At 39.7% G+C, this 12,717-nt stretch overlaps 1 protein-coding gene across 1 annotated transcript; it reads right to left on the bottom strand.

Annotated features, from left to right (window-relative positions):
* Nucleotides 1-1,562: 1,562 nt before the first annotated feature.
* Nucleotides 1,563-12,717, bottom strand: si:dkey-222f2.1 (intermediate filament protein ON3). The gene is made up of 10 exons (XM_044183827.1): nt 12,046-12,717; nt 8,339-8,547; nt 8,195-8,255; nt 7,884-7,979; nt 6,138-6,302; nt 5,016-5,141; nt 4,758-4,901; nt 3,819-3,895; nt 3,676-3,722; nt 1,563-1,919 (listed from the first exon to the last, which is right to left on the bottom strand). The coding sequence occupies exons 1-10, from the start codon at nt 12,355-12,357 to the stop codon at nt 1,813-1,815; spliced, it is 1,344 nt and encodes a 447-aa protein (XP_044039762.1). The 5' UTR covers nt 12,358-12,717; the 3' UTR covers nt 1,563-1,812.

Raw genomic sequence — 12,717 nt, 5'->3', positions numbered from 1 at the left:
TCTGTAGATGAACACTACTAGTTTATCTGAAAGACCTTCAGAGCGGTCACAGTTAAAGAAACAAAACTCTGCGTTGGATACAAAATGCACGGCTAAGCACACCTCTAACAGGAAATCTGTCCCCAAAATCTTTAAGACTACAGGATTTTTATATTCATATAACCTCACCACAGATTAACTGAGCATAGAAAATAACACAGCAGTCTACTACAGTGTTTGTCAGAAGACCCCATACTGCTGGGTACAACTAAAGTCTGAGTCAAAACGGACCAGACAGACTACAGTAAACACACTGAAATCTTCATATAGTGTTAATGAGATTAGAAACAGCAATATTTCCACTTAATTTTCCATGTTTAGATATATAGATTCTTTTATAATCTATTCTGATCTAATCTATTTTTTTATTTTTTTATTTTTTTTTTGCCCCACCTGCACCTTCACACGTTTAGAGAAGGTCAGGAAATAAAACTGTAGATGTGCGTGAATGCGCTTTTTGTGTGTACACGCGTGTGTGTGTGTGTTAGTGATGTGTCGCGAACGAGTCGGCTCCTTTAAGCGAACGCTGGGAGCCGGCTCCCGTCTAAGAGCCGACACCCTGTATAGAGTTGTGTGATTATTTACTAACCATACTATTTCATCAGTAGGGTGTTATATTTGTTATACAACTAGGACAGTTATTCCTGACATTATCCCACTTTTTAACCATCAGTATGACAGAATATTTCAATGTACTGCAGATGAAGAATCTTGCATGTTCATTTCTTGCAACAAATAAGAACGCAACTTAGGCAGCGACCAGCAGAAGAGCCGTTTGGGAGCCGTAACATCCGGCTCTCTTCAAAGAGCCGTAATTCCCATCACTAGTGTGTGTGTGTGTGTGTGTGTGTGTGTGTGAAGCATCCCCTTGTTTATTGTGGGTGTGTGATTGTGTATAGTGGTACATGCATGCAGTGGTGGAGGAAGTGCTCAGATCTTTTACTTAAGTGAAAGTACTAATAACACACTGTATAGAAAATGTTACTTAAGTAAAATTATGTAAGTGTAATCAGGAAAATGTCCTTAAAGTATTAAAGCAGTGAAGCGTCCCTGTGGCTGCTGTGCTGTTATATATTCTATCATCAGATTATTATTCCTCGTGCATTAATGTAAAGCAGTATGCATGTTGCTGCTGCAGCTGGTGGAGCTGGAGCTCATGTTGAACCGGTTTGTATCGGACTGCAGCTGACGATGCTTTTCATTCTGGATTCATCTGCTGATTATTTTCTCCATTAAGCGATCGATCGTTTGGTTTGTAAAACTTGTGAAAATAGTGAGGAAACGCCGTCACGACGACCCAGAGCCCAAAGTGACGCCTTCACGATGTTGCTGTGTCCGACCGACAGTCCAAAGCTCGACGGTATTAAGAAAAAATTACAGTTATTACAATCATTCAGAGGAAAAGCAGCAAATGAAAAATGACTTAAATGATCAAAATAGTTGCCAGTTAATTTTTCTCTCAATCGACTAATTGATTAATCGACTTATCATTTCAGCTGTACTTGTTTAAACTGTTTGGTAGTTTAATTTATAACAAAAACATCATATTTTATAAGCTCTTTATATGTTTTGTGTGTAAAAATCTTAACCTGTAAAGTAACTAAAGCTGTCAAAAATTGCAGTGCATTAAAAAGTACAACATTTCCGTCTGAATTTTTGTGGAGTAGACGTATAAAGTGGCATGAAAAGACTCAAGTAATGTACAAGTACCTTGAACTGCCTGCATGTTGCGTGTGCGTGTGTGTGTGTGTGTGTGTGTGTGTGTGTGTCCTCTCAGTGAGTGCTGTATCTGGTGTTGTCTCTGGTCTCAGTTGTCTTTATCAGCAGTTTTGGAGCAGGAGAGCAGATGTTACTGTGGTAGCCATTAGTGCTTTTGGTACCTGGAGAGGGGACAGAGGGGAGGTGAGCAAGAGAGGAGACAGAGGAAGACAGAGACAGGACGAAGGTGACGGGGAGAACAAACAGGGAGGTGGAGACGGAGAGAAAGAAAGACGAAGATAAAGACAGTCAGAGATAGACAGAGAGAATGACGGAGCAGTGCGTATTTGACGTCAGTGAAAACAGCAGAACATACAAAGGAAACCAGCTGACATAGGTGGTCAAAGATCATGACTTCACTTTAAATTTTAAAATGACCTCGAAATTGTAGGGGCGGGCAATACCATGAAATATGGTTCTGATCCGATGCAGAGTAATACCCGGGCCAGAATCAATGATACGATACCAATACTTTTTATTATTAAATGTATGATTATGTTTTGTGAGTTTAACGCATCGTTAATAGGCTTCTGAACACATTTCTTTTACGACTGAGTGATTTCCAAACATTAGGAGTTTCTTTTTGTTAATTACTTAATCACATTTTTATTGGTAAATAACAAAAAAGTTTTTCGTGTAAATGTTTTGAAGTAACGAGGTGGTCGCTGCTCTCAAGCACACAACAGCAGCAGACACACAGGACGGGATCTAACGTTAGCCGGATCCTATTTTTTTTTGGGTTTGTTTTTGGTTTTGAGCCTATTGATGTTAATATCGATACTCAAAATGGCAGCTAACGATTACTTTCATTACCTGATTTTTCGGCAGATCATTTTCTCGATTAATCGTTTGGTCTAGAGAACATCAGAAAATACAGAAAAATGACCTAAAAAAATCCTAAAGCCCAAAATGACGTCTTCAAACGTCTTGTTTTGTACGAGCAACATTTCAAAACCCAAAGATATTCAGTTTACTATCACATAAGACAAAGAAAACTAGCAAATCATCACAATCTAGAAGCTTAAACTGGGGAATGTTTGTTATTTTTGCTTGAAAAATGACTCAAACAATTAAGTGATTATCAAAATAGTTGCCGATTAATATTCTGGCTATCGACTAATCGATTCATCGACTAATTGTTTCAGCGCTAACTCAAAACAAGACTTGGTATCAGAATCAACATTTTAGGTATTGATCTGCCCACCCCTTCCACATATCATGATTTATGTTCAGTCTATGTCAGTAGATGCAATATTTTTTATCGGGACAGGAGATGCATTTTTCTGTGTCACCACTCGTGGAGTTGGTGCTCTTTCTGGGTTTGTAGGAAAATATACTGTAACTATGTACGCACCCACTCCCAAATAACAAATACAAACTTTATCATATCCAGAGTAACCTGTAACAGTAAATAAGTATAACGCGCTGCATCATTAAACCTTATTGTATTATTAATTTCTGTCCAGACACCAGGTTTACCTGATTTACTGGATTGTCCTTGTCACTATTAAAGCTAAAACTAATAACTTTTTGATCATTAAACAAAGATAACGAGAGAGGAGGATGAGGACGTGTAACAAAAGTCCCCAGCTGGATTTGAAGCAGAGACACTGCAGTTACGTGGTATCTTTGCATCCCTGTGACGCCCAAAAGGCTTAATTTTCTAAGAAACGTTGTCAAGAAATGTCATCATATCTTATCAATAAAAAAGTGGAATCATGTCAGTGGACATACAGTTGAATAGAAACCCAAAAGACAACTATCCTGCATTTGTGGCAGGTAAGTTCACAAGAGTTGACATATCACTGTGGAAAGCAGTGGAGGTCTTGGTCATGGACAAGTGTCTACACCCTCCTTCTAGCGGAGGTTGTTACTTACTGTAGCTGGAGACGGCCTGGATGTTGAGGATGGACTGCTGTCCAATTCTGCAGAAGAAGAGACAGAGTATGAGAGGGTTGTTGTATCGAAGGAGACGCACAGACGCAATCACAGCTCCCGTTCTTCTTCTCCCCTTCTCTCACCTGTCCTCCTCTCCTTCCAGCAGCTTCCTGTAGGTGGCGATCTCGATGTCCAGAGCCAGTTTCAGGTTCATCAGGTCCTGCAGGTGAAGAAGAAAATTATTATTTTTTTTTTTTAGATCAATTTGACTCCACATAACTGACATAACATAAACCTCACCTCTACATGTTGTTGTTATTATCATATTGCACTGCATCTGTGAATTTTACATTGAACTATTCTGTTCCGCTGGTCTTCTTTTGAACGTTACCCTACCATTACCTTTGCACTACCCTCTCTCCACTACTACCTAAAGTCTTTTTTGCACTATAACTTACATATTACACTGATATTGCATATATTGTACATAATGTTTGTGTGTGTGTATATATATATATATATATATATATATATATATATGCATGTATATGCATGTATGTGTGTGTACATAACTATCTTCCTTGTAAATATTATTTAATTTTTCTTCTTTTAGTGCTACCTTTATATACTTTGTTCTATTTTATTGCATATCTTATAGTTTTTCTCTATTCTACTTATATCTGTTATTATTATTATATCTGTTTCCCATTTTATTTTATATTACACTGATATTGCATATATATATATATAAATACATATGTTTGTATGTATATATACATAACTATCTTCCTTGTAAATATTATTTAGTTTTTCTTTTTATTTCTTCCTTTAGTGCTACCTTTATATACTTTGTTCTATTTTATTGCATATCTTATAGTTTTTCTCTATTCTACTTTAAACTCTTGAATATCTGTTTGTACATTTTCTGTGCGTGTAGCGCGGAGAGGGCTACAAATGTGCACTCCTGTATTGTATAATGACAGTAAAGCTGAACCTTGAACCTCAATGCTGCTCTTTTCTGTCTATTCTCTGTCACCACCCGTCTTTTCTTCTTTCCACCCACGCCTCTCTCTCTCACTCGCCTGGTACTCTCGGAGCTGTCTGGCCATGTCTTGTTTGGCCCTCTGCAGTGCGTCCTCCAGGTCTCTGGTCCGGGCTTTGGCTTCTTTCACAGCCAGCTCTCCACGCTCCTCCGCCTCAGCCAGCTGGTTCTCCAGGCTGCCACGCTGCGGGGGGGGGGGGGACAGGGACAAATAAATCATCACCCATCGTCCATGCCGGATCTAAAAATCATCTAGGAAATTAAATTCTACCAGGCCGAATAATGCCTGCAGCTCTACCTGCGCTTTGACAGCCTCTATCTCGCTCTGCAGTCGGCTGATCAGTCGGTTGACCTCGGCCACTTCTCCCTTCACGATGCGGAGCTCGTCTCCATACTGGCTGGCCTGCACCGACATTTGGTCGAACTACAGACAGAGGAAGGTCAACATTAGCTGGCAGGGATGTTGGGCACACAAAAGAGATTTATTTTATCTTCAAACAATTAGAGTTTATTATGAGAATCATGTAAATCTCAGAGATGGATGTGTTTTGATATTTCTCGAAGTAAGTGAGAAAATATGTGTTTTTGTAATCTGGGTGAACTGATCTGGATCCTTTAAGTGTGAAAAATTAAAAACAGAATTCACTTTAAACTCCAACTAGTTTAAGTTTTGAGTATATTTACTCAACTACCGTACTTAAGTGCTTATTTGAGGTACTTCACTTGAATATTTCCAATTTATGTCACTTTATACTTCTATTTCACTACATTTCAGAGAGAAATATTGTATTTTTTACTCCATCACATTTATTTAAACACCCCAACAAATGTTACTAGTTACTTATCAAATGAAGATTTTATGTACAAAACACATGATCAGTTTAGAAAAGATGATGCAGTGTTATAGATGAAACTACCCAACAGTATATGAAGTAGTTAAAATTAGCTCCACCTGGACCAACTACAACATTAAAGTACCGCTTATATATCACTATTTATATAATAAACACTGACAGGGGAAATTCTGCATAATGAGTACTTTTACTTTTGCTACTTTAAGTATATCTTGTTGCTAATACTGCTATACTTTTACTCAAGTAAACTTGTAATGGAGAGTTTTAGTGTCGTATTGCCAAATTTACTTTAGGATTACTACTTTCTCCACCACTGATCCTCTTAAATGTCTTCTTAGCTCTGCTTGTGTCTGTTTAGGACAGTTTTGGATTTCGCTCTCAAATAACAATTTGTCACCTCCTTTGTTCAGAGACGTGAGGTCGAATGTATAATGTCTCTGTGCAGCACACACTGCAGGCTGAATAATAATGGATACTGGATATCTTTTCCTGTGCACCTTTAGCTGGTTTACTCTTCCTGGGCACATACTCAGGATTGTTAACGAGTCCTGTTTCCTCGTCCTTACTTTGCTCTTGTACCAGGCCTCTGCCTCCTCTCGGCTGCGAGCTGCAATCTCCTCGTACTGGGCTTTGACCTCGGCTACGATCTGCTCCATGTTCAGGCTGCGACTGTTGTCCATTTGCACCACCACCGAGGTGTCTTTGATGCTGGCCTGCAGCTCACGCAGCTCCTGGGTGCAGGAAACAAAAGAAGTGATGCCCTCAAGTGATGAGCCAAATATAAATAACATTTTGAGGATCAATTCTGTTTAAATCTAAATAAGTACAATTTTGGGTAAATTTGATATTATTGTGTGGTTCTTTCTTGAGCAGTTACAAAGATATGTTGGATACGACATTATGATGTCACTTTTAAGATGTAAAAAGATAATTTCAGTTTAGTTGCAGTTGTTTGACTATTCAGACATGCGTTAGGTATTGACAGGTTATAATCATGAACAAAAAGGAACAAAAATACTATTAGATGTCCAAACTATCCACTGCACTTATATTCCACTCATTCAAGAGCTTCATTAGTTCACCGCTGAACTGATAAAGCCTCTAAAAATCATTTTAATATCGTGTAATATATAAAATTGTGGCTGCATGAGTTCATGCTTCAATTGCATTGGTTTTGCTAACATTAATCTTGAAATTACACATTTAACACATCAACAAACTGCGTCAGAAATAGGGCTGCAACTAGCGATTATTTTCATTATTGATTAATCTGACTTTTTTTTCCGATTAATCAATTAATCATTTGGTCTGTAAAAAAAAAATGTAAAAAAAATGTCCAACAGCCCAAGATGACGTCTTTAAATTCTTCAAATGTTTTGTTTTGTCCGATCAACAGCACAAAACGCAAACATATTCAGTTTACTACAATGTAAAACAAGGAGAAGCAGCAAATTCTCACATTTGAGAACCTGGAACCATCAAATGTTTGCCAATTTTTGCTTGAAAAATTACTTTAATAATTAATCAAATATACATTTTCTGTTAATTAATCAACTAATCGTTGCAGCTCTAGTCAGAAGAATGTTTAACAAAAGTAGGGCAATAGTACGGTGGTAAAGAGACACGCAGATGAAGAAAAAATAAGAAAATTAAACATATCAACCAATTTGATGACACGTGCAGAATAAAGAAATGTACAGAGTACAGAACTGAGTAACAAAACAACACAAGTTTCTGGGGAACATGCTAGTAATTAGTAAAAGGATGACTTTACATGTATAAACAATATCAGAGTCATGCAATGTTAAAACTAAAATGAACATTGTTAGCTCATCACCAAATTGTGGGTAGGCATGTTTCTGTGCAGCTGCAGTGTGTTGAGCTCTTTAGGGGATAATATGAACATTTTTCCTATTTTTTTTTGTGTGTGTGTGTCTAATAACCACTGAGGGCGTCCAGGAAGCCTGACAATCGGTAACAACAACAAACAACAACAAACTGCGCACTGACGTGACAGTGAGCTGCTGCAACAAAAGAGTTTCCCCTCGGGGATCAATAAAGTATTTCTGATTCTGAAACAAACAAAGATTTCCGTTGGCTGAGATAAAAAAAAAAAACACTCCAGAGTCAGTTGATGTTTGAAGTCGACTCTCTAATGAGTCATGACGCGGAGACAGAACAATGAAAGGGAAATAAGTGGATACCAGAGGGGGAAAGTGTGCAAATAAAGAAATAAAAGAAGATGGCTGTTTTGATAAATCTTAACCGTTTTGACCGCCTCAATGTTTCAAAGCATGAAAAAGTTCTAATACCTCCTCGTAGATGTTGCGCAGGAAGTTGATTTCATCAGTCAGAGCGCCCACCTTGTCCTCCAGATCTGCCTTCACCAGGTAGGCCGAGTCTACATCCTGAGCACACAGAGAAACAACACGGAGGTTAAACAACACCTACAGCCATGCTAGCAGCTTACATGGAAAATTGACTCCGGCTGCTGTTTTTATGTGACGCTGACAAGCAAAGTTGCCAAAGCATTTATGGGTTTTGATGCATGTGGGAATGCAGGGGACAATGGAAAAGGACAACATGTGTGTATGAATGAATATGTCTGTGTGTGTATGCTGACCTTCTTTAGAATAACAAAGTCATTCTCCAGGTTGTTTCTCTTGTTAATCTCGTCTTCATATCTGACAGCACACACAAATAATACATACTTAGATATTACAGAGCTCACAGTGACAGTATTTACTACCACGGCGACATTATTTACTTGTGTTTGTAGTCCTCCACCAGGCCCTGCATGTTCCTCAGCTCTCCGTTCAGTTTGGTCTTGTCGTTGTTGACCAGGTCCATCTGGCGCCTCAGACCCACCATGTAGGCCTCGAACATGGGCTCCACGTTGGATCGGCCCATCCCCTGGCCCTGCAGCACATCCAGTTTTGTCTCAAGCATCTTATTCTGCTGCTCCAGGAAACGTACCTGCATGATGCAGGTGTCAAGAAAGTCAGATAGAAAGTGCAGTTAAAGGGTTTGTATAGTTTGTATGTAAATTTTCATGACATGATACATTTGATTGATTTTATGTTTAGATAATGTCAGTTTGTTAGCCATCTTTGACTTGTTAAAACGTCAGTTAGCACGAGGAAGGGTCCAACAGAAATTCAAAGCAATGACCATTTAGTTTAAGTTGTCTCAGCTAATCTGTTGCTCTTTGTTTCTGAAACAAGGCAACATGGGATCCCTGGCCCGTCAACTCCTGAAAGGATATCTGCCTCTGTTTGGTCTGCTGAATGTTTGACTTCACCACTACTCGTTTACTCTCACAGCACAGGAGCTAACACACGCTAACTGTACACTACCTGCTGGTGTACAGTTAACTAATATGTGGCAACATAGCTCATTTGGTGATTTTTGTGCATTTCGAGCATGGCGTTGTAAAGATAAGCTGATGAATCGATTAATCAGTCGACAGAAAATTAAACAGCAACGGTTTTGATAATTGATGACTTGTTTAAGTAATGTTCTTTTTTTCCAAAATGCCCTCTACTTCCAGCCTGTTCGAGGTGAATATTTACTGTTTCTTCTTTTAGTCTTCTCTGCTCGTAAATTGAATATCTTTGGGTTTTGTTTGACTGTTGTTTGAACAAAAACAATTTGAAGACATCGTCTTTAGTTCTGGGAAATTGTGATGGACATTTCTCACTATTTTCTGACATTTTATAGTCATAAAATGACGAATCCATTTATCAAGAAAAAACTTGGCAGATTAATCAATAATGAAAATAGTTGCAGCCAAAGAATAATGTCCTTCCTTGGATACACAGAGGTTAAAGAAACAGCGTAATTCCAGCGGATAACCAGCTCGGACTGAATGTCAACACCTGACTGTACTCAGAGCCTGTATCTGCACAGCTCGTGTTTCCTGCCTGCGGCCGGGTATATCCACCACCTATTATACCTCCTCCTTCCAACACAAAGCCTGCGTTCTGTTCAGAGCAGAATAATCTCCCTCTGAGACACAACCGCACCATGTCTGACCTGATTCATCAGGTTACAACCCGACTCAATGGGACGGAAATGGGACAGATAGCTTAAATATCCAGTGGCCCAATACCAGTGATTCGGGGTTTAAATGGCTGTCAAAATCCCAGATGTATTCACTCACTGTTTGGCTCTTTTTTAAGGCTTTAAGCTTCTGTGCTTTAATTAACTGTTTCAGGTGTAACTGGGGAAAAATTCTGCAATAACCAGTATCAATAAATACTAACACATTTCCCATTGATCTTGGGTAATTGATAGATTCAAACTGCGTTATCATCCTGCAACAGATAAAACTTTGCCTGTTGCATCAGACAAATTACTTCTCTGCATGAGGGAAGCAGCTCTTTAATGTTTCAGTGCCGTTGGGGCCAGTCGGGGTTGGATTACACAAGTAACTGCAGGGTCAGTTTATTCATCAGTTGACATCGGTTTCAGCAGTTTTCTCATTTCTTTACGCGTGGCTGAAGAGTAGGAGAAGGCGTCTTACTGCCACAATGTCCAAATTTTAAACTCGCGGACCAGCTGGGGAAATCTAGAGAGGTAGTGCTGCGTTCTTGCAGCCCAAATGTAGCTGCACCAACCAGATTCCAGGTTTGAATTTATATCAATAAATCAGCAATAACATCCTGGTTCAATAATCACAGAGCAACAAAAAAAAACCAAACCTAGATTTAAAAAGAGCCCAGGTTGAAGTCGCCCTACCTCTCCTGCAGCTAAGAGCTCCTGCGACCCCAAGAAGAGCCAGCAAGGTGTGTCACCTGTTAGCTGGGGAGTCACATCAACCATCAGATGGACAAGCTTTCAAATGATTTCTGGGAGGTTTCACAATATTTTGTCTTGGAATACTGAAAATGATTTGGTGGCTAACGTTTCCAACAACGTCCACCGGGGTTTTGGACCATATTCTCTCTTGTTTTTATTGTTTCACGTACAAAAACAGCAAAAAGTCCACAAACACTCTGGTAATCTGAAATAGATGATAACACCCTCGAGAGCATTTTAAACTAACATTTCCAGACCAATTTTAATCTTTTTGTGACCAATGCTAGGGTGCCTACTCAGAAATGAACACCACTTCTGCATTTTGACTGTGATCAAAGGATCTCTAGCTGCTCAGAAATGAAAAACTTGTTTTCTACAGGCAGTATAAATCAGGTCAGGGGATTTCTATCATTTATGCTACTTCTAACACTGACTTCTAACCAGACTTCTTTCCCACAAATATTTGCACACTTTACTTATATAGTGTAAAGTATTAGAATGTATATATTTTATATAGCTAAAAAACTGTCATCTCTCTAATTTCTTTAATTTATTTTGTATTTATTTCATTCAAATAGTTCTTTATCTGTTTTCTTACCTCGTAGCCTCTCTGTGCTGCTGAAATGTGAATTGCCATAACTGATCGTTCTTTTCTCATATATCTCGCTCGAAACATGACATGATATGAGTATAAAGATCGCAGGTCATTAAAAGACTTTAACCAACCGCCAACCTGCTACATCAGGATAAGTGTTTGACCTCTTTGTGGTACATTTAAATCAACACTCAAGAAGAGTTTAGTTTTGTACATTTGGACAGGCGGACCTAGGTCCAGCACAGCGCCTGAAGTGTATCTCTGCTGATGTGAGAAGCCAACAATGCCTCCATTGTGAGAGTGTGTTACCTACTCCGTGAGAAAGCGGAGATGTTCCCTAAGTACGGTATCAATGTCCAGCATTATCACAGAGCCAGTCACTCCTTCTGTGGGAAATATGTGCAGCCGGTGTTCTTCAGGAAGCTCAACACGGCTACTTCTCTATTTAAACACCCAGTATTTACTATTTACTATTGTCTGATGTCTAAAAACCATGGGATTTGAAAAATGTAAACGTCTTGTAAAATGCCAGGCAAGGTTATTAGTTCATACAGGCTCTTATATATGAGGTCAGCTTGTGTTATTATTGTGACCTTGTAAAGGTCTTTATTAAGGTCAGCTTGAGTTCTTAAAGTGGCTATAATTGAATTGACAGCTGAACCTGCAGCTCCCCTCGGCTTTACGGAGCTTTATAGTGACTTTCAGCTCACAACTTTACCGTTATGGTTCACTCTCTCAGCTCTCACAGCGTCGTTTTCAGAGAAAAAGCTGTAAAAAGCCACTGAGCTGCTCAGCAGCAAACAGCAGACAGACACAGTCCGAGAGCAGCTGGTCAACATAGTGGAGCGTTTAGCAGCTAAAGAGCCAGATATTTCCCTCAGGAGTTGGTGGAGACCAAAAACAGAGCTAACAGAGAGAGAATATTGAACTTAAATCTATGATACAACAGAAAAGCAGCAAATTCTCACATTTTAGAGGCTTTGTTTTTACTTGTCAAATTATGTCAATGATTTATCAGTCATCAAAATAGTTTCTGTAATTGATTAATCGACCAACTGCCTTAACCCTACTCCCTTTACCTTATCTATGAAGCTTGCGAAGCGGTTGTTGAGGCTCTTGATCTGCTCCTTCTCGTGGGCTCGACTCATGGACAGGCTGGGGTCGATCTCCAGGTTCAGGGGGGCCAGCAGGCTCTTGTTGACCGACAGGGACGCCAGCGGGGCGCCGAGGCCGTGGTGATGCCCGTCGGTTCCCGCGTAGAGCGAGCTGCTGCTCAGGGAGATGCCACTGAAACCCCCCTGACCTGGACTGAAACCGCTCAGCCTCCTCGACCCACTGCTGCTCCGGACGGAGTTACTGGAGCTGATTCGCTTGGTACGACTCAGACTCATGGCGGAGACAGAGACGGTGGGATGCAGAGGCGAACGGAGAGTGAGAGGTGGTAAGATGAAAAGATGGAGATATTAACGAATGGAGCAACAGTTGGATTGAAAGGAAGACAGGTGGATGAAATGGAAAACAGACGGCTAGAAGAAGATATTAGGAAGAGACAGGGAAACAAGAGAAGAAGAAAAAGGCTGTTTACAATGAAATTGCAGGTTAATAAGAAGATGAAGACGATGAAAAAGTGAACAAAAAAAGAAGACTTGAAGAAAACAGGCTGTGCTGAGCAGAGAGTGAACGACCGAGTCAATGAGACGCAAAGAGAAGTGACACGGGTGAGTACAAAATGTTTGACCACAGTGAGGTGT

The sequence above is a fragment of the Siniperca chuatsi genome, linkage group LG2 (assembly GCF_020085105.1).
Source record: "Siniperca chuatsi isolate FFG_IHB_CAS linkage group LG2, ASM2008510v1, whole genome shotgun sequence".
NCBI lineage: Eukaryota > Metazoa > Chordata > Actinopteri > Centrarchiformes > Sinipercidae > Siniperca > Siniperca chuatsi.
Note: the sequence above shows the minus strand (reverse complement) of the source record. Positions and strands in the feature narration are given on the sequence as shown.